Source organism: Cimex lectularius, unplaced genomic scaffold (genome assembly GCF_000648675.2).
Source record: "Cimex lectularius strain Harlan isolate CLEC.00 unplaced genomic scaffold, Clec_2.1 scaffold85, whole genome shotgun sequence".
NCBI classification, from domain to species: Eukaryota; Metazoa; Arthropoda; class Insecta; order Hemiptera; family Cimicidae; genus Cimex; species Cimex lectularius.
In genome coordinates, this window is record NW_019392718.1 from 994,944 (window position 1) to 1,015,666 (window position 20,723).

Consider the following 20,723-nt stretch of genomic DNA (forward strand, 5'->3'; position numbering starts at 1 on the left):
ATGTAATAATGGAGAAAAACTGGGAGATTATTAAACAATGTTTTATTCTTACTAAATAAATGTTGTGCTGTAATAAAACTTTTAAGAAAACAATTATTTTATTGACTATATCTACAAGTAAAACTGTAGGTACCACCTTTTCATATTTTTATTTTATTTTGTTAATTATAAGAACAGGTACATTTTATGTAATTTATTTTATGAAGTTTATCAAAATGTTTAAAAAAATGATGCTAATTCTGGCTCACAGATTTGTCCTGCCTATAAATAATTTAAAAATTATAATAGCCGAATAAATTATTCAATGCAAAAAAATTACCTCTTTACATGCCTGAAATAAAAATATTGGTTAAATTAAAATTGTCTACAGAAATTAATAAAAACTAAAACTAATAAGAATAATTACTTAAAAGTCACTTGGTCGATGTCGGTTGATTCGCTGTATATGGAATCACTGAAGGATTTCATCTCAATGTTCACTTGGCTGTCATACTGAGCTCTGAAAAAGTTCACCGCTATCGGTTCACCGAGTTGATGCCTTCGTGCGAACAAACCCACATTGAATCTCGCTCTTGCCGCACCTTCACTAAAATTTGAAATTAGAAAACAGAAAAAAAAATTTGACTATCCAAAATTACCTTTTCATTATAATTTGCTCTTCAAACCCCAATTCTTTATTTTGCCTATACACAAGAAAAATATATCTATGGATACCACCATCCTGAGGCGGTACTGGACCAATATACGCAGTGAGCACGTCGCCAGTCGGTACATCGTCCCCTGGTATATTTCCGACGACCCAATGCTGAAATTCTTTCAGCCTTGGCTTTGACGGATTCGGCATGTCAGGATCTTTTTAAATATTGATATCATTTATGAGCTTTTTAGTTATAGTCACTGTTTATTTACCAATCATGCAAATAAGGTAAAGAGCATTGGGATCTGATGACCATTTTAAAATAGGAGGGTTTTTCGTGTCGGTAGGTGTGAGAATATTTCCAAGTTCAACCATCGCTCTTCCCTGCTTGTAGTTTACCTAAAACCCTACTTTTTTGATGTTGAAATAAAATGAATTTTTATATTTAATGTACTATCAAGTCACATCTATTTATCCATGCCCATAGTTTTAATGTATATCGAATCGTCTATTGCATGGAGATTCAGGTAAGGACTGCCCCATTAGGGTTGCTGAGGGTGGACCAAGGGTGGGGATGGAGGGAAGAAGACTTCAACATTTATTATTACATTAATATTTTTATGTAAGGTATTGCTTAAAATGAAAAGTTAGTGTCATGAGCAGAATTCGAACCCACAACCTTCGGCTCAATGCGCTGCTGATCTAACCACTTGAGCTATTGTGACTTCGATCCACTCGGACACCAGCATATTTTTTTTTTCAAAAAAATTGTGTATAATTAATTGAGTATTTATATAATTAAGCATATATGATAAAGTTGATTAAAAAGTTAAAATTTATATATATACTTAACTATATTTACACTACGGCTAGTTAGACATAAAGGTTTCCTGTATAACAATAAAAGTTCTAAAATTATGATAATATTGACATAGACTCATATTTATTTATATATTATACTTACTATAGCAATGATTAGACTGAGGTACAGCATCCAAGGTTGGACTCCTGGGGCTACTAACAGCTATGTCATTTCAGCAATCTGTTTCTAATTCTAAACCCATTCACTCTCAGTCACTCTTAAATCATTCTTTCTTATTTACATACCGTTTACATATCCAGGAGTAGTAGAGTACTTGTAGTACTAACTGCATCACCCTTTTCATCTGTTATATAACTTACCTAATTGACAGTGTACTCAATATTCTGCCATTGACCTTCTCACATTACACATTCATGCTAATAAATACGTTAACTCTCATCACATGCTAGAGACACAAAACTCAGTATTATATGTAATAAAACAATCCTCTTTCCTCCAATAATCGGAACAGGGGCTCAAGTACAATTTTCATATCTATATAAGTAAGGTCGCATTCCTACATGCTCTCTATATGGAGCCAAGGAATGGCAGCATTCAATTAAGTGGGACACATCGAGCAATCTTTCTTTGCATTCTATACACATACATGGGTTTTGACTCAAAAGTATGTGCTTGAGGGGCCTGTTCTTAATTGGGTGAGAATTGTTGGCTTGTCTATTGAGGTAAGTGTTAAGTGTTTAAATCAAAAATGGATTTAATTTAAAAAATGAAATTTTAACTTTTATTAATATTTTATGGTTATGTGAAGATGTTACTAGTAAATTGGTAAACTGTGAAAATGATATTAAAATGAATGGTAAAGTTTACTTAATCGACACGAGATTATGCTTAATTTGCAAGTTAAAAACGAGTCTTGGTTCAATTTGAAATAACATGTGATGCATCTATTGTTCATTTCGAGTGACAATGCAGTCGGAAAATGTTAATTTTGTTTTCTACATGGTTAATTTTGCACCACGAACTTTAAAAATTTAATTTTTTTTCCAGTGTTTGAAAAAACGAGTAATTTTTATTTTTTGGAGTACGTCGTTGTTTGTTTAGTCACGTGTTGCGTGTGAACATACCTCTACTTTTTCGCCCACTATCCTATCGATAACGTCTGGCACGACGCCATATTCTCTCAGAACTTGCATTTACAACAAATAGAATACTTTTCTTTAATAAATAAATAATAAAAATTTGACTCTAAGCGATGTTTCTCCTGGAGACGAGATGCTTTCGGGTAGCTATAGCTACCGTCCAGTCGATCACGACAAAAATTCAAATTTTTAACCGACGGCTGATTTTGAAAAATATTTACTTTGTTTTGTCTTGTAAAAATATAACTAGAGTTAACAAAAAAATATTTTTACAAAATCTATCTAGATGGCTATCGCGTTTACGTTTGTTTATTTAGAAAGGAAGTGACTTTCAGCTAGCTTTCAACAGTAACCATAAGCATTAGGCAATTTACGGGTTTTTGTGCTAATAAGTATAAAAATAAGTTGATTGTAAAGCATTGATCAAGTTTTGGTCTTTTTGGTTTCCAGGATGAACGAGGATTTTCCAAAAATATTTTTTTATTTTTAATACAAATTAAGCCCTGATAGACTATCCTCGCCATTCTTTTTAAAAAAAAGATAGTGCGTACTCACAGTGAGTTGTTTTCCAACCATCCGGATTTCGAGCCCTTAGCTCATCATCAGGTTGAAGGATTTCTACACGTCTCTTTTTGCAATTCATGTCGAGAGACGCACTCACTCCATCATTCATCATTTCTATCCTCGCCATTATTAATCTTATGAATTTTTTATCAAATTCAAAAACCACTAATTCGTTAAAAAAAGGAAGTTTCATGAATAAAAACGTTAAATAAAGTGGGTGTTGATTAGTGACCATTAATTGATAATTATTCAGAAATCGTGAGGTGCGGTCTGGTGTGATGTAGGTTTCAGAAAAACATTTTCTTTATCGTGCCAACGTTTTGATCCATTACCAACGTTTTTTCCCTTCCCCCGACGCTATATACAAAAAAGTCTTTTCTATACCGACTTCCTTCCCCCCCCCTTCAAAATCCAACATACATACACATAAAACAGCAATACTTCACTGGCACTCTCAACATGACACACAAGAATGGCACAATTACACAAGACAAACACTTTGAGTGAGTAGAAATACTTTGATTGAATATAAAAAATATATTTTTCATTGTATAAATTCACTTTTTTCACATCCTACATGTATTTGTTAAATGTAAACAATGTTTGTAAATCCCAGGCCCTGAAGATGATCTCAATAAAGATCGAAACGTTGGCACAATAAAGAAAATGTTTTTCTGAAACCTACATCACACCAGACCGCACCTCACGATTTCTGAATAGTTAAATAAAGTCAAACAAATGGTAAAGATCACATAATAAAAACAGAAAAAGTACATAGACTGGAAAACAAAACTAATTGGAACAAGATGGCGATATTCCATAAAATTAATACAACTATTGCAAAAAAATGTATATACATAATAGTATAAGACCTGGACCGGTGGCGATGAGAAAAGAATGTTGGCAGTGACAATGGGCTGGATTGTCCAAGAAGCTCTTCATGTCAAAGGCATGACTGAGCGTTGGCCCTCTGATGGCCTGAAGAGCAAGGAAGGGCTCACCCATTTGTGGATAGGCCATATCCGATTGACATATGGCATTGTGCTTTTGGAGCAACCCTCATGAAGGTGTCCCTCTGGGGAAATCTTTCACAGGTCACACAGCAGAAATTGTTGAATTTGGGAGGAGGGGATTTTAAGAATGCATATAGAAAGCAAAAAAATCCTAAAAGTTTTGGTTGTAATGGAGCGGCCTCACCTCAGACAAGACCTGAAGTCTTCTGCAGAACAGAACTATCAGGAGCATTTTCAGTGTGTAAGAAAACGCAAAAAGCACAAAGTACAGCCAAATATTACAATGCCCAAAAGGAACCAGAGAAAAACTTCTAAACATAAAAGGTTTCTTTACAGATACTGCAGATTCTGTGGCAATCTGAAAATTGAAATAGATGAATATGGCATCTGTAGATCCTGGGGGGGGGGAACGGAACAATTGAAGCCAAATTTTTTTCTTTTTAAGAAATTTGACAGCTTGAGATTTTTTGTTGAGATCAATCTGGGGTTGACTTAGTTTGGTCATCTATGATGATCTTGGTTTGATTATCCTTTTTGGTTTCGTTGGTGATTGAACTGCGAAGATAGGCAGACAAGAGCTTTGTAGTACTACATGCTAACTTTTGTTTTAAAATTCAAGAAGGTGATTGATGAAATGTTTTTAACCATGATTATTTGAGGGTAGAGATTAAATTGTAAGTGGTTTGTTGGAAAGCATCTCAAAAATCCACATAATTTGTAAATTTAAAAAATCAACTCCAAAGTTTAAATAAAGTATAACATGTGTTTTAAGAATGAGAAAACCCCACCTGCATTGCAGCGCCTTATTTATTGTAGACATGTAAAATTTGATTTATTTTCAAGTTAAAATGTAAATTTTACTCAATTATGCTTTTTACTGTTGGGATAGGGTAAGAGCCCGATTTTAAAGGATATGAGTGGCCAGTTATGTACGTTAAACATTTGGAGTTTGGAGGAAATAAGAGCACAGACTATCAAAGAACATGGATGAAGTCGGATCCGACAGGTTACAGTGACAAGAGCTCATGGATACCGCAACTGAGTTTGTGCAAACTGTACCAAAGTATCCATATATGTAAAAAAACTGTTGCCTCATACTTGAATAAATGTGTAAAGATGTTGGAGAATTCTATGAGCGAGGAACCTTGTGAAATTATTTTCAATGGAATGAGCACCGAGAGCAAATTGTCGATGATAGAATTCTTGCACCACTTGGGACTCGACCCTTTCATCAGCAGTTATAGTGACGAGACCATCGTACTGGTTGACGTTTCTTCTTTAACCAACCATGGCATTGGAAAACAAGCTCTAGTTGAGTTTTTAAAACGTAAAGTTTCAAAAGAAAATGCTCATATTATGAGAAAAGATGCTTCTACTTCTGTCCCATCATCTAAAGAAAATTCTAGATCTAGTGTTCATAGATGTTTAAAACCTTTTGACAGAAAGAAGGCAAAAACTGACCATTCTCAAATAGCCTACTGGGTCTATACAAATAACACATTAATGCAAGAGGATGGAAAAGTAAATAAAAACCAATTAGCAACTAAAAGTAATAATAAGGTTGAAGATAAAAAAAAAGAACAATGTTTATATAATGAAACTGTTCACTCACTTCATAATAAGAGATCAATTCCATCTAAACTCAACTTACCTACTAAAAAATGTGTTAATAATGTAGAAGAATGTACAAACAAGACTAAAAGCAAGTTGAAATTCAGTAAATTAAAAAAACTATTAAAAAAATTAAGTTGGAAAAAAGGAAATGCTAAAAATAAGACTAAAAGTCATGAGAGTGCCTCAAACTTTAACTTGAACAATGACAAACTGGATAGTTGTACACATACTCCAAGTGAGAATAATTTAACAAAATTTGAAACATTCAAAGAGTTACCAAGAACCCAGTCAATTCGAGTAATAAAAGAGGTGAATTCCGATGACCTTTTTAGAAAATCGAGCTTTCTCTTAACCAAAAAACAAGCATTTTTGAGTGAACATAACAAGAAATTTGCACATTATGCTACAAGCGACAGCAGCATATTGTACGAACAGTGTCAGTTTTCTAACAAAATAGAAAATGAAGCCACAAACAGCATCGGGAGTAAAACAACTTACAAACTAAGTAAGACTGGAAAAAATAATGTTGACGAAGATTCATTCCACATCGGTGATATCTTGATCAACAGCTTGAAATACATAAAACAGGCAGTTGTAAAAAAAGCCCAATCAAACAATGAGCAAAAAAATGCCAATTGGTGCGGTGAAGATAGGAAAACTCCAAGCAAATTAGGTTCAACAAGACAAGCATCTTTCCAGATTCCATATGAGTATAACAAAAAAAGTATTAATAAAGGGCTTTCAGTATTATCGGTCACTACAGATTATGCGCCTGGGTGTTGTCCCAAAGCAAAAAATTACTTTAGTTATTTTTCAGATTTTCTAGTAAACAAATTTATTGAAAGATGAACGGAACAAATTCATTTTATCTGAAAACAATAAATAACATAATTCAAGCGAGATATTTTATCAATAGTTAACAGTAAGACATGGAAATGTTGAAACATTGGCTGCAAAATGTTTGAAATCGATGATTCATCAACGTTGACGATCTCTTACAGGAAAAGGTTTCTTAGCTGACTGAACTCCATTTTGGTTAATTTATGTTTTTAGCAATGGAAGTTAGCCCATTTTATGTGAAAGTGGACAACTCCCAAAACAATTAATTTAAATGGTAAAGTAATTATTGTAAATTATTAAAACAAAAGGTTGAATAAACAATGAATAGGTTTTTATAAATAAGTGCTGTTTACTAAACTTTCCTATTGAAATACTTTCACTTAGTATTAAGACAAAGTGCATGGAAATCATGATAAACTCTCCTTATTGATGTCATGTTTATTCTGTTCGGGCAGAAAGAGAACGTATGAATGAACAAAATATTCTATAGGACAACACAGACTTATTGACATCCATCAAGTTATTGAATTAATCCTAAATGAAATTATGATCTAGAAGTATAAAAGTAAAGAAGGGAACTTTTTTAAATCAAGATGAAGGGATAAGTTGAAAATGGTCGACCAGTTTGACAAACCCCTGAAGAAGCACCTGTGTGTAGAAGAAGCAGAAAATTTCAAGAAAGTAAATTTCTTATTTAAATAAGTGTAATATTATATGATGTATATAATGAATAATTAATATGATTAAGATTTTTAAAAGGAAATGATACTTTTATGAGTTATTTTTAGGGGCATATAGAATAAAATTTAACAAACAAAAATTATATACAGTGCAAGAAAATATTTTTACCGTTTTGAAATATTTTGTGAAGAAATTGAGGGGATGTGGCTGAGAGTCGGTCCCAGGAAGGATATAGTCTGTGTGGTCTTACAGACTATATCCATTATGGATATGTGATGTGGCTGAGAGTCGGTCCCAGGATGGATATAGTCTGTAGGACCACACAGACTTTTTTTATTTTTATTTTTTTAAACGAGGCTTTGCAACAGTAGTGGTCATACAAACTCTCAGGGTGCCGGTGTTTTTGAAAAAAAAAACCCATTTGTAAGTACGTTGGGTTTGAATGCAGGGCCGCGGTTCAAACTCGGGACCTTTACCTTCCAGTGATGAGCCTAAACCGTTGCGGCCACTGATGCCCCCATGCAGACTTATTGATATCCATCAAGTTATTGAATTAATCCTAAATGATATTATGAACTAGAAGCATAAAAGTAAAGAAGGGAACATTTTAAATCAAGATGGAGAAAAGTCATGGTCAACCAGTTGACATACCCCTGAAGAATAACCTGAATGTAGAAGAAGCAGAAAAGTTCAAGAAAGAAAATTTCTTATTTAAATAATTTTAATTTTATATAATGCAATTAATATGATAATGAATGAATAATTAATATTGTTAAGACTATTTGGAGATCATGAGATGCAGTTTGGTGGCCACCAAACCGCATCTCCAGTTCTCCAAATATTCATTGGCAAACGGTCACTAAACACCACACAAATATGGTTAAGATTTTGAAAAGGAAATGATCCTTTCATGAATTATTTTTAGGGGAATATAGACTAAAATTTAACCCCCCACCCAAAAAAAATATATATATAGAGTGCAAGAAAATATTTTTACCATTTTGAAATAATTTGTGAAGAAGTTGAGGGATGTGGCCGAGAGTCGGTCCCAGGATGGACCGTCGCCAGCGCGGCGGATTGGAGAAGGTGAAGCGTGAAGCCGGTTATCCGGCAGAGGGAGCCGAAGGCGGAGTGGCACTGCGCAGAGGGGTTGCGCGCCCGAATCGAGCAGGTGTTGCTGTTGGCCTTAGTGAGTTTGTGGACCGTTGGCAAAACAAGGCGAACAGGCAGAGGTGCGAGCCATGTAGAGATCCGTCCCATCCGAGTGCAGTCCGTTCTTCGCCTCGTCCCGCCACCGAAACAGCGTTGAATCGTCGTGAAACTTCCATATCAATGTGTAACGAGTAGTGTCAGTGTCCCGTGTTGTGTTCTGTGCCGAGATGAAAGTCACCGTTTGCTTCGGGCCCGTAAGGGTCATAGTGCCTTGTGGAGACGGAGAAATCCTCGTTAAAGACCTGATCCGACTTGCCGTCCTCAGATACAAAAAAGCGACTGGAAAGGTGAGCTGTCAAGAGTTTCTTTGACAACTTTTTGGCATATTTGATATTTGTTCATATGTACGTATTTTGTTCGGTGGCTCGGATCTTCAGTTGTTCTTGTGTCACAATGGGCGCCAATGACTACCGACTAACAACCTTGGTGTAACCTTTTAACAACACACCAACACACACAAAATTTTAAAAAATAGACGCACAATATTATAATTAATCTGATTAAAAAAATTTATAAAATATTAAAAAAGACCAATACAGCGATAATACATTTTTTTATAAAAGACTAGTAAAACTAATTAATTTTTTATTGTCTGTAGTTAAAATTGATTCAATTCTGCAAGAAGCCCCATTTCAGTTTAACGGTTACAACGACCACACTTTAACAAACCTGATGACAAAGAGAAGTTTAAAACTGTCCAGAATTGTCTCAACAGATTGTATATTTTGCTTTTTGGCTTGTTTTACTTCGATAAGAAGTGATAGTTTTCTTCTATAAAAGAAGGTACAGTTGCATTTTCTCCATCTGCGTGTATTAACGAGCTTATTTGTAACCTTTTATTGACTTGAAGACAAAGAAAAGCCTTAAACTGTCCTGAATTGTTTCACCGGATTGTAAATTTTGCATTGTTTTACTCCTATAAAAAGATACATTTGGATTTTGTGAATCTGCGGGCATTAACGAGCTTATTTGTAACCTTTCATAAATTTGAGGACGAAGACAATCCTAATCCTGTACTGATCAGAATTGTTTCAGTAGTATGTAAAATTTTCATTTCTGGCTTGATTCACTTATATAAGAGGACCCAGTTTTATTTTTTTGCATCTGTGGACATTAATTTTTTTGTCAACCACTTAATAACCTAGATGACAAAGAAAAGCCTTAAACTGTCCTGAATTGTTTCAACAGATTGTAAATTTTGCTATTTTGCTTTGTTTTACTTCTATAAGAAGGCAAAGTTGAATTTTTTGCATCTGTGGGCATTAACGAGCTTATTTGTTAACCACTTAATAACCTATATGACAAAGAGAAGCGAGATTCTTCCAACAGCTTTTTTTTTTTCTTCAATGGGTCATAGATTTCCTTTGAACGTTAACTTCGTTGTTATCTTTAGGAATATTCGGCTGGTTGTTAGTATAAGTTAGTAATTTTTTATTAGTGTGTGTGTGTGTGTGTGTGTGTGTGTGTGTGTGTGTGTGTGTGTGATGTTTAATGACCGTTAGTTAATGATTATTTGGTGATCGTGAGATGCGGTCTGGTGTGACGTAGGTTTTCGATTTTCTTTATCATACAAACGTTTCGATCTTTACTGAGATCATCTTCAGGGCCTGGGATTTATAAACATTGTTTAAATTATACAAATACATGCAGGATGTGAAAAAATGAATTTATACAATGCTAGAAATTTTAGACTCAATCAACGTATTTGTAGTCGTCTCAACACGACACACAATGACATATCTACAGAGAAAACAAACACTTTGTGTGAGTACAAATACTTTGCAATACAAAAAAGAAATACAAAATTTCTTGCATTGTATAAATTCATTTTTTCACATCCTACATGTATTTGTATAAATAAAACAATGTTTATAAATCCCAGACCCTGAAGATGATATTAATAAAGATCGAAACGTTGGCACGATAAAGAAAATGTTTTTCTAAAATCTACGTCACACCAGACCGCATCTCACCATCTACAAAAATAATTTTTTATTAGTAAATTCACTAATTTCGTGGTCCGCTTGACCAATTAATATATTACAATTAAGTAAGGTTTTTAGTTGAAATAAAAAGCCAATGGTACGAGCGGGATTCGAACCCACGATCTTCGGCTAGATACGCCGCTGCTCTACCACTTGAGCTATCGTGACCTCGATCCACTCGGACACCAACTTCCTATCTCAAAAAAATATTCAAAAGGTGGGGTTGAGATGAGAAGTTAGTGTCCGAGTGGATCGAGGTCACGATAGCTCAAGTGGTAGAGCAGCGGCGTATCTAGCCGAAGATCGTGGGTTCGAATCCCGCTCGTGCCATTGGCTTTTTGTCTCAACTAAAAACCTTAATTAACTGTAATTTTTTATTAGTGTTGATCTAGGCTTTGGTTGGTTACAAAAGATTGTAAATTTTGCCTTTCTGGGTTGTTTCACTTCTGTAAAAAGTTCAATTTCATTTAGTCCATCTGTGTATATCAACGAGCTTATTTGGTTATTTACTTAATCACACGAAGGACAAAGAAGAAAAACCAAAATTTTGTCAATAATCGGTTTTGTTTTCGAATAGATCATAGCTATTATTTAGTGTTTTATTATATTAGGAGTTAATTATCTAGTCGGGTCTGAATTGTTTCTTTGCATCTGTGGGCATTAACGAGATAATTGTAACATCTCTCCATAGTTGAGGACAAATAAAAGTCACACTCTTAACAAAGTTTTAAAATTGATTAATGATTTATTTTCTAATTTACTCTGGCTCGTTTTGTTTATGTAATAACTACTTAGAGGTCAAAAAGAAAAGCAAGAATCCGCTCACAGTTTGTCTTTGGTTTTCTTTTTCCAATGAATCATAGGTATTATTTGACTTTTTACCTCGGTGTTGTTTTCAGGAATAATTCTTCTAGTTTTTATAAAATTTATATTGAAATATACTAGGATTATATAGTTCGGGTCTGAATTGTATCTTGTTCATCTGTGGGCATTAACGAGCTTATTTGCAAACTCTCACAAAACTTGAGGACAAAGAAAAGCCTCTAATTTATCAGAATTGTTTCGATAGGCTGTAAATTTTGACTTTCTGGCTCGTTTCACTTCTGCGAGTAGTTTGTGCATCTGCTGATATCAATAATCTCGATATAATTTCATCATTTCACTTAATAAACTGGGAGGGCAAAGAAAAGCTAAAACCAGCTAACAGTCTTTGTTTTCTTCAATATATCACAAATTTCCTTTGAATTTTTACTTCGATGTTATATCTAGTAATAATTTGACCGGCTTTTATATAATTTCCAGTGAAATACGCTAGGAGTACCTAGTATAGAAGAATTCTTTGTCTTGTGCACCTGAAGTCCTAATTGTATTTTGTGCATTGGTGACTATCATCGAGCTTACTTACGATTTATTTAACAACAGTGAGGAGAAAGAAACGCAAAAAAAAAAATCTGCCATCGGTCGGTTTTTTTTTTTATAGTCGTATATATCATTTGACTTTTTAGCTCGTAATATCTAGGAATAATTCGAGTTGTTTATGCAAAATTTATATTCAAATTGACGTTATTATGTAGTTGAGAAGTGGTCTGAATTTTGTCTTATTCATCTGGGGGCATTAACGAGCTTTTTGTAAACTCTCACCAAACTTTATGACGAAGAAAAGCGTAATATGGCTAAATCGTTTTAACAATTTGTAAATTTTTCATGTCTGCCTCGTTTTAGTTCTGTAATTAGTCCCAATTTTATTTTATGCATCTGTGTATATCGACGAGCTTTTTTGCATCTGTGGGTATTAACGAAAAAATTTATAACATCTCACTAAACTTGAGAAGAAATAAGACACACACTTTTAACAAAGTTTTTAAATTTATTGCTGATTTGTTTTCCAATTTACTTTCAGGCTCGTTTCAGTTATGTAATAAGTCTCAGTTGTATTTTGTGTATCTGTATACATTAACACGCTAATGCTAAACATTGTGATTATTTAATTAGCTATTATTTAATAGAGCTTATTTTGTTTAATAATATATACTTTGATTTTTTTAGCTAGGTTTTTATGTAATTTATAATGGAATATACTAGTAGTTTTTTTTTTTTCAATTCGAAGTTCCGAATTTTTTTTGTGCTGATTTGCTCACCAAACTTGAGGACCATGGAATGTAACGTAGTCAGATTTTTCTTTTCAATTTGTTTTCAATAGAAAAGTTGAAACAAAAAACAGAAAAGAAAACATGTCCTAATCGGTCACAACTTAGTACATACATCTTTTTATTGTTTTTCTAGTCTTTGGGTGGGCCAAAAAAAAAAAAAAAAAACAACTCTTCTGTAAGACCTAAATCAACAAATCTCTCTCAGGGCCCAGGGAAAATTAATCTTTTTGAAAAATATTTTAGTACACTAAGCAATATTAGGAACAAATAAACTCTTAGGGAAGATGTCTTAATTACTTATCTATTATTCTTATTTATAATATTTTATATTTGATTGGTCATATTTTTCTAAGAGGTTGTTATTTATTAGACATTCCAATCAACTCTTCCAAACACAACAGTTAAATTTACATAATTTTAAATTCCGGCCAAGTGTAAAAACAACTATATTGATTGGATTAATTTGGTTTAAACTTAATGTAAACTTTTTCTTTGAATATTGCTCCTGGAGAGTGGCTGGGGTTTGCAAATAACCAGTTTAATCTTTTAAAGTGGATTGTCATACGTATATAATATAAAATAATATATTTACAATCTATAAATAATAAAGATAATGATTTTGTGTGTATCTACAAGGGTGAAAAAGTTATTTAAAGCCTGAAATACTTTGTTTTTCTCTCTCTCACTAAATGTTGAAGAAAAATTGCTAAGAAATTGATTGAATTTTTCATCGGTGTCTATTTGACTTAAAAGAAAAACAGAGTATTATGCGAATAACACAAATTTATAGTTTTTATGAATGTGCAATTGTTGAAATCAAGACAGTTAAATGTAAACAACAGACAGTTAATAAGTACTTGTGCAATTTAATATTTTAACTGCCAAAAATAACTACGTTCACATTTATTAATAATAAACCAATAACAAGGTAGGAATCAATCAATTGGCTAAGTTAACTAGGCCAAACCTTGGAGTCAAACTACCCTGAACTTAGTACTTCTAATAAGATAAGTAGTTTTCTTAGATATCAGGGATGTGGTAAAATAAAATATTTTTAATTTTACACCTTCTCCTAACTTTCAAAACTTTATTGTACCTTCTTCAGGGCTCTACAAAAGGATATATTATACATTTTTAATTTTGGCCTATCAATACATAAAGTAAATATGTAAATAAACTTGAATTGTTTTATTTTCATGCTAACACTGAAAAACAAAATTCAAGTTTATTTACTTCTGACTAAAAATCAGTAAGTACAAAAATGTGTGTCATTTTTGTGTGTCATTCTTACATATATTGTTTGGCCAAAATTTAAAAATGTATAATCCTTTTGAAGAGCCCTGAAGAAGGTACAATAAAGTTCCGAAAGCTAGCCGAAGATTTAAAATTAAAATTATTTTATTTGGTCACATACCTGATAACTAAGTGTTAAATGTTCATTGTCTGCATAAGTGGTCGATAAATCTACAAAACAATAAGTAGGTTTCTTAATATTTCAAGTATCAAAAGTTTAAGTTTAAAGTCCTACACACATATGAAAAGTATATGGTATTGACTGTATATAATAGCTGAATAGTTCTAGTAATTTTGTATTCGTCTACTAATAAATATTTCTTATTTTATCTATGTCAGCTTGATGAGTCGTTACATCATCTTAATGGACATATTTTCATCTCTGTGAAAAAACAGACTTTCTCTTGTTTAAGAACGTATTTATGCCTAGGATTTTGCCATGATTTAGAAAGTGTTAAGATTAAGTTAACAGTATAAATACAGGATGTGTGAGAGTCTTGTTCTGTTACGTTTAAATGCCGGTAATTACTAATTTACCTAGAAAAAAAAACGAAAAACAAACCGAAACGAGGTGGAACAGCGCCTCTTTCCTCGCTCCTATGAACGGCTAGGTAAAATTACATCCTTTGGATATCTCGGGCACAGTTATTTCACCCGGGTTTATCCCCCGATTCGTAAATTACAACTCGCACACTAAAAACTTGTTCCGGGGCCTAGTTTTTTCCACTCTGTGTCGAAGAACTAAGACGGAGTTGAAAAAAAAGCCCCGTTAATTATGCACCATCACGACGAAACTTAAGAAAACTGTCATATTAATCGAAAAACCAAATCACAGAAAAGACGTTTGATTAATCATTCTGTTGAACAGTTTTCAACAGAGAATTAACATAATTTATGTAATTTTGATATTTAAATATACGTATTTATAAGTTGGAAAATGAATAAAAGTCTTGTTATACAGGAGGAAATAAATCGTGTGTCATGGTTTCAATTTCAACAGCTGAAATTGAACCCAAGGCTTCCCGATTCAAACTGTGGGTTTATTTGGTCAGGAGTAGTAATCCACCGCTTGGAATTTGACAGTGATTTTTCCATTCTCCATGGGTTCTGTGGGTTTCGAACCTGTGGTCGTTTCAGATTTGATTTTTAGGGATGGTTTTTTTTTTTTTTGTTTTAACGGATGAAATATACTGCAGTGTATACAAACAAGTCGGACGTTGCTGACTTCGGATCGCGTCTTAAGAAGGGGGGGGGAAGGAAGAGCGAGAGGCGGTTCAGAGATCACAGGCAATCTGCTGACAAATAGCGCCGATTCCTGAGAACCGTATCTATTTATTCAATTAGTATTTTTTTAAGTAAGGAAAGCGGTATTATTTTACGCTAAAAAGGCACTTAAAAAATATCCCTTATGGGGTGGTTGTAAGGTTATCGTAGAGGTTTGGAGATCGCTTGCGGTTTGTGCTTTGAAGTTTGTGGAGTGAACATTTTTAAATTTTTTTTCTTATATCTACAGTTCTGATATATTCTATCTGGTCCGTTCTTCATTTTGCAAAAACAACTCGGTCGGTCTTAACTTGAGCTAGGTAGTATTCGAGCCGAATTGGAAAGTTAGAGCTGCGCTGAAAGTGATATCAGACTTCTGAGTTTATTAACATATTGTCAGAGATTTTTTCCGTTTAAGACAGAATCCCTTGTGGCGTAACTGTCACATCCGTTTTCGTTCGTCGGTCCAGCCGTGAAAATTATCTTTTTTGGTTATGGCAAGGGGGAAAAATCAGTGGGCTCTGATTTTACCGGTAATCCGTGACTCCGGCCGGTTCCCTTTATGCACAGTTTAATGATCCCGTTGATCTTAATAAATACACCCCTCTCACGGCGGAGACCCAGGCGAACAATGAGTTCCTCCGAGGACATTGTCTTCGGACGGGGAAGGGCGAAAATTAAAAAGAAGACGAGCAGGAAACAATGAGGCGTCTCGTGACGGCCGAGTCAAAAACCGCGTATAACCATTTAGGCCTGTCCCGAAAATTCCGTTTGTCTGGGATTTAATTTTACCCTTTGGAATCGAATTTTTGGCCTGGGTGGAGCAAGAACAATGACAGCCAAATACCTAAATACCTCAGGACCGTTACTTCCAATCCGTAGCGTTCTTTTCTACCTGGTAGCCCTTTTTGTTTCATTTCACTATAATTCAGAAATTGTAGCATTTATTCATACGGATAATTTTATCTAGAGATGGGCAAAAGCGTTTCTACTACAAAATGACAAGAGTTGGAAGGTAGTCCCTACTTTTTGTTGTTAGTTGTTGGCAGAACACTTCTACTATTTTTCAACCAGAATATTGTAGTTGGAAAAAGTAACTGATAGTTTGAAAAGTACCTTCATCTTGGCATGCTACATCGCTGGTTTCTAAGTCTGACGAGTTTCGGCATTTCGCCACCTGCCAGTTTGGGTGATTTCTGTGGGCCAAACTCAACACTGAAGATTGGTGAAACCCGTCTGACTCTATCAGTGAAGATAGGCAGACCAAGATGATAGGTAAATATCAAACTGTAAGTTCACCATCCCGCAGACCACAGAAGGAAATCACACAAAAGTAGCCGAGTTGGTAACTAATTGACAACTACGATTCTGCACCCTCGGGGCAAAACTGGATGTCGAATTTATGCCAAATGAGATAAGTGCATATTCCAGTAAGTCGTTAGACCTGGTAGACTGTGTATAATTGATTATGTCGAGACAACTTCCGTTTAAACGCAATGTGCATTTTTTTGGACAATTGGAAATATTTTGATTATTTCTACTGCTGCCAAAGGTCTAAACTTGTAAAATCACAATTCTGAAAAGTTGCGGTTTTTGACTCATCCTATTTTACCCTGAAGCTGAGGTTGCATAATTGTTGATGACTTTTATTTCCATTACATACTAGTTTCCTGAATTGTTAGAAAGGCATCTTATTCTTGCTCAAAGCCTTCTCGTCCAAAAAAGGCGAGATTTTTGTTTTGTATATTTGGGCAGTAAGTGTTCACAGAAAATATCTTTTTCGATGTCGGGAAAACTTTTGGCATTAAAAAATTATGACATTTTACGACTTTTGTCGTTATTTTATTTATTTCAAAAACGGCTGGGCTTATTGACAAATTTGTTATATAGTAATTAACATTTGATTAAATTTCCTTCAATTTTAACGAATTGATTCCTCTTACAATGTGCCATATACGAGGGGACTGGACTAGCTAGGCCGAAAACTTTCTCAAATAACCAAATTTTGAATTTTTTCTTGTACGATTTCCACTCTTTCCAGAAGTGACGATTAATTTAAAAAATGCAACATTTATAATGTAATTCTGCAAATTTTGACGTATTAAATATGTTGATTGGTTGAAAATTGACGCCTTTAAAAAATTGGCTGCATGTAATTTTATATTAATTTTTTATATTAATATATTTATTACATTTATTTAGGTTTCATATATTAACAGAGAAGTAAACAAATAGTTTATTCATTTGCACACAGCGAAATAAGTACAATTGATTCTTAAGTGACAAGCTAAAATTAGCCTTTCTACTAAAGAAATTTTGAACTACAGCTACAGAATTTGTCTTTGGAAAATAGTTGTTGCTACCTGCCTACTAAAGATTATTAGAAAATATTATCTGCTTTAAATAGAGGATTTTCATTTTTTTTTAAGTTATGTACATGTGTACATGTAATTTAAAACTACTTAATTTTTTCTCAATTACCTGTCAGCCGTATTAAACTGACCCCCCCCAGCCCAGCTCTGATTTTATAGATTAGACGATTCTATAGATTCTATACCATAGACAAATTAAAAATAAAGTTACTATATTTTTGCTGGGTTTATTCTTCTGTTATATTCTTCTTCTTCTATTATTTATTCTTCCGTGTTTATAATAAAAGCCTTAGGTAAACCTCATCATTTATGATTTCCTATAAAAATCTTGATCATGATGGATTGTCAATAGTCAGTCAGAGTCTTAAGAATTCCTTAAAATGGTCCAAATATAAAAAAAGGTAGGTAGAGGTAAATGGAAAACATGTCGATGAAGGCTGAGAATTTCTTCCGACCAAAAGCGGCAGAAAAAAACTTGCTTAATTTGATTCATACAATGAAACCAATTGAACATTTCATTAAAAATCATTACGCATAGTTTTTGTCCGCAATATTTTCTAACGAAAGGTGATAAATGCTTAAAACTAATTAATTTGATAAATAATTTGCCGCATAAATATTTTATAAAAGGATTCAGAGAATGAAGTCTTTCGAGACAGATTCTAGTCTAATTCCATTTATTGTTAAGCTCAAAGCCGATTCTTCGTGATTATGAGTTGGTTCACATGCTTTAAATAATGTTTTAAATATGATTAATGCAAGATACATATACATATTTGCTACATTAGCTACACGGTAATGTTTCCGCACTTGATCCTATATTTAATCAATTATTTTAGTAAATCGTGAACATACTCGATTCTTTTCATATTTAACAAATTATTTATACAGTTGTCTTATAGTTAAATAACCAATGTTTTATAAAATTTTATAAAATTGAATGGACCTACTTTTCCTAGTTGTTTGCAGTTGGAACTTGAATTTGGAATGTTTATCTCCAATTCTAAATGCTTTGGTCATTGATCTTGAATCAAGGTGTGGCGTTATCATTTCGATATAAAGCGTATAATCTTTCAATCAAAGCGACTTGTCAACAGAAGATAGGCTAGAGGGTTCGATCGGATTTGAACGGTATTTAATATGAAAAAAATAAAACGTTGAGTTTTCACATGGAGAAATTCAAGTTTACCTCCTTAACACAATTACACTGTACGTGGGTCTTCTTGCACGAAGAAAATTTCCAATTCATCTTTCACGAACTTCGTCTGTATAATGTCCTGTAACCTCTGCACGTCCCTCGGGGGAAATTTTAGACACATGGGAATCGTCTGATGACTCGAGTTTGAATGCATTTTTTTTGGTATGGGTACTTATGTCTAGTAGGATTTAAATTTCAATCGGCTGGCTCATTTCGTTCCTTTAGGTTCACATATGAAATTATATATGATTGAATTGTTATTCTTTTAGCAGTAAATATTTGCTTTGTCGTTTTCTCCCGGCCAAGTTTGCCCAGGTTGTTTAATCAATAATAAACAGAGATTGGGAAATGAGGCATTACGCTACGACGGGATGAACGCACCATTATCACAAGTTATTAACATAACATTTTCTTTCTCCTGCGATGACACACGTTTTACTATGCCGGAACATTATCAGGCAACCTTTTACATAACCAACCTACGTTTAGGGAAAAAAATTAATTACAATCATGCCAACTTGCCGATTATAGCCATAAAAAGGCCATTAAAGTCGAGAATGAGTCAAATTACATATCATGTGCTGGTCAAGTATGAGTTGCCGATATGGATGGTTTTTAATCGTGTTGAACTGTTTCGGTGGAAATATATTTATTCATTGCAAGAATGTTTTTCTTCTAAGAAAAATATAAATTTATCATAAAACTCTCTTCCTGTTTTTATTGATCATAAGCTTTTCCTTCAAACCTTTTTAACTTATCTTAGGTCTTTTTTCTAACTATGTATTAAAAAAGCTCTCGTTGACTTGTCGTTTCCAAACTGTTTGGTCTGCCTATTCTCGCAGTTTTGGTCAACAAAGCAAAGACTGAATTTACTAGACGCAGAAACGCGTATGTTAGAACACAACAGCAACGAAAATCAGGCCAAAAGGACCGGAAATGACCAAATTACAGGTTCATCACTTTAAAACCCAAAGATCAGATCTCACATTTACCTTAGGACAAAGAAGAATAACAAAATATTATTATGCAAGAAAAAACACGGAAATAATTATTTTTAGCTAGAAAGAACGTACCACGTACACGTAAAATTTGCAAATATTTTTCAGTGGACAGCTGGATTACTAAGAGCAGATCTTGAGTCGTTTCTTCATTGAATGTATTCTGCTGATTTCTAATAAATCTTTTACTGGTTGGGCCACGTTTTCAGCTATTTAGTAAGTTGAAGTTTAGAAATTTCAGAATGTTCTTTTAAAAGAGTTTCCCCTTTTTCAGTTGTGCTTGAATATTATAAAAGCTCTCGCAGGTTCAATTTTATAATTTGATATTCACTTAATACAGTAAAAAGGGGCGTCAGGGAGGGCCCCATGATGTAGATAGTTTAATAATGCATCATGATAAGTTTGTTGTACTTATTAGGCGATAGATAAACATGCTTGCCGATGTTGATAAGTTAGTTGATAGGACACTGCAGACTTATCACAAAAGTGATTTACATGAGTTATTGGTCTTCCTATAATGAAAAATATCGTTTACCAAAATGTGTTGACGTATAAATTATAATTTTCAACCTAAAGAGGTGTGACCTCTTATAACGACCCTTAAAGTATTTCCAGGAGGTAGCTTCCAAGTCTTTAACCTGGGTCGTCTGATTAGATTGACAAGCCTCCCGGCTGTCTGTCCTAAGTAGGCCTACGTTTTTTTCCTGGTTTTAAGAAAGCATTTATCTTCCTGGGGCTTTCAGGTGGCCGTTCTTCAAATGGAGGGAACACGCCCGCTTCGAGAAAGCAGTCGTAGATATTTTCGCCGGATCATGGTTTCAGATAGGGCGTGTTATCCATTCCTTCGAACAGAGTCACAGAGTGTAACGAATCGTCGGGAGAAACGGTCAGCCGTCTTATCCCGATATTTTATATTTTGAAAAGGGTTGCGAAAAATACGA

The 20,723-nt window shown here is 33.8% G+C and overlaps 2 protein-coding genes across 7 annotated transcripts in view; one reads left to right on the forward strand and one right to left on the reverse strand.

Moving 5' to 3' along the window:
* Window positions 1-75: 75 nt before the first annotated feature.
* Window positions 76-14,806, reverse strand: LOC106667060 (protein D2-like). 6 transcript variants are annotated; one of them, XM_014394715.2, is made up of 7 exons: window positions 8,309-8,593; window positions 1,491-1,527; window positions 910-1,036; window positions 639-852; window positions 407-586; window positions 320-331; window positions 76-261 (listed from the first exon to the last, which is right to left on the reverse strand). In XM_014394715.2, the coding sequence occupies exons 1-7, from the start codon at window positions 8,569-8,571 to the stop codon at window positions 234-236; spliced, it is 861 nt and encodes a 286-aa protein (XP_014250201.1). In that variant the 5' UTR covers window positions 8,572-8,593; the 3' UTR covers window positions 76-233. The 6 variants fall into 6 exon arrangements, with proteins under 6 accessions (XP_014250201.1, XP_014250247.1, XP_014250238.1 ...); XM_014394761.2 differs by lacking the exons at window positions 1,491-1,527; window positions 8,309-8,593 and adding an exon at window positions 14,514-14,806; XM_014394752.2 differs by lacking the exon at window positions 1,491-1,527 and having other exon boundaries at window positions 910-1,044; window positions 8,309-8,385.
* Window positions 8,549-20,723, forward strand: part of LOC106667015 (partitioning defective 3 homolog) — a 131,975-nt gene continuing 119,800 nt past the window's right edge. The window contains exon 1 of the mRNA XM_014394630.1: window positions 8,549-8,810. Within this exon, the coding sequence (XP_014250116.1) occupies window positions 8,691-8,810 (120 nt within the window). The 5' untranslated portion in view covers window positions 8,549-8,690. The remainder of the gene's footprint in view (window positions 8,811-20,723) is intronic.

Excerpts from the sequence above, each read along its gene's own strand:
- LOC106667060 (XM_014394715.2), bottom strand. The coding sequence starts at position 8,571 with ATGGGACGGATCTCTACATGGCTCGCACCTCTGCCTGTTCGCCTTGTT. Across the intron at positions 1,528-8,308 it reads TCACAAATTATTTCAAAATG|GAAACCTTTATGTCTAACTA; the intron begins GTAAAAATATTT and ends ATTGTTATACAG. Across the intron at positions 1,037-1,490 it reads CTAGCCGTAGTGTAAATATA|GTAAACTACAAGCAGGGAAG; the intron begins GTTAAGTATATA and ends GTAGGGTTTTAG.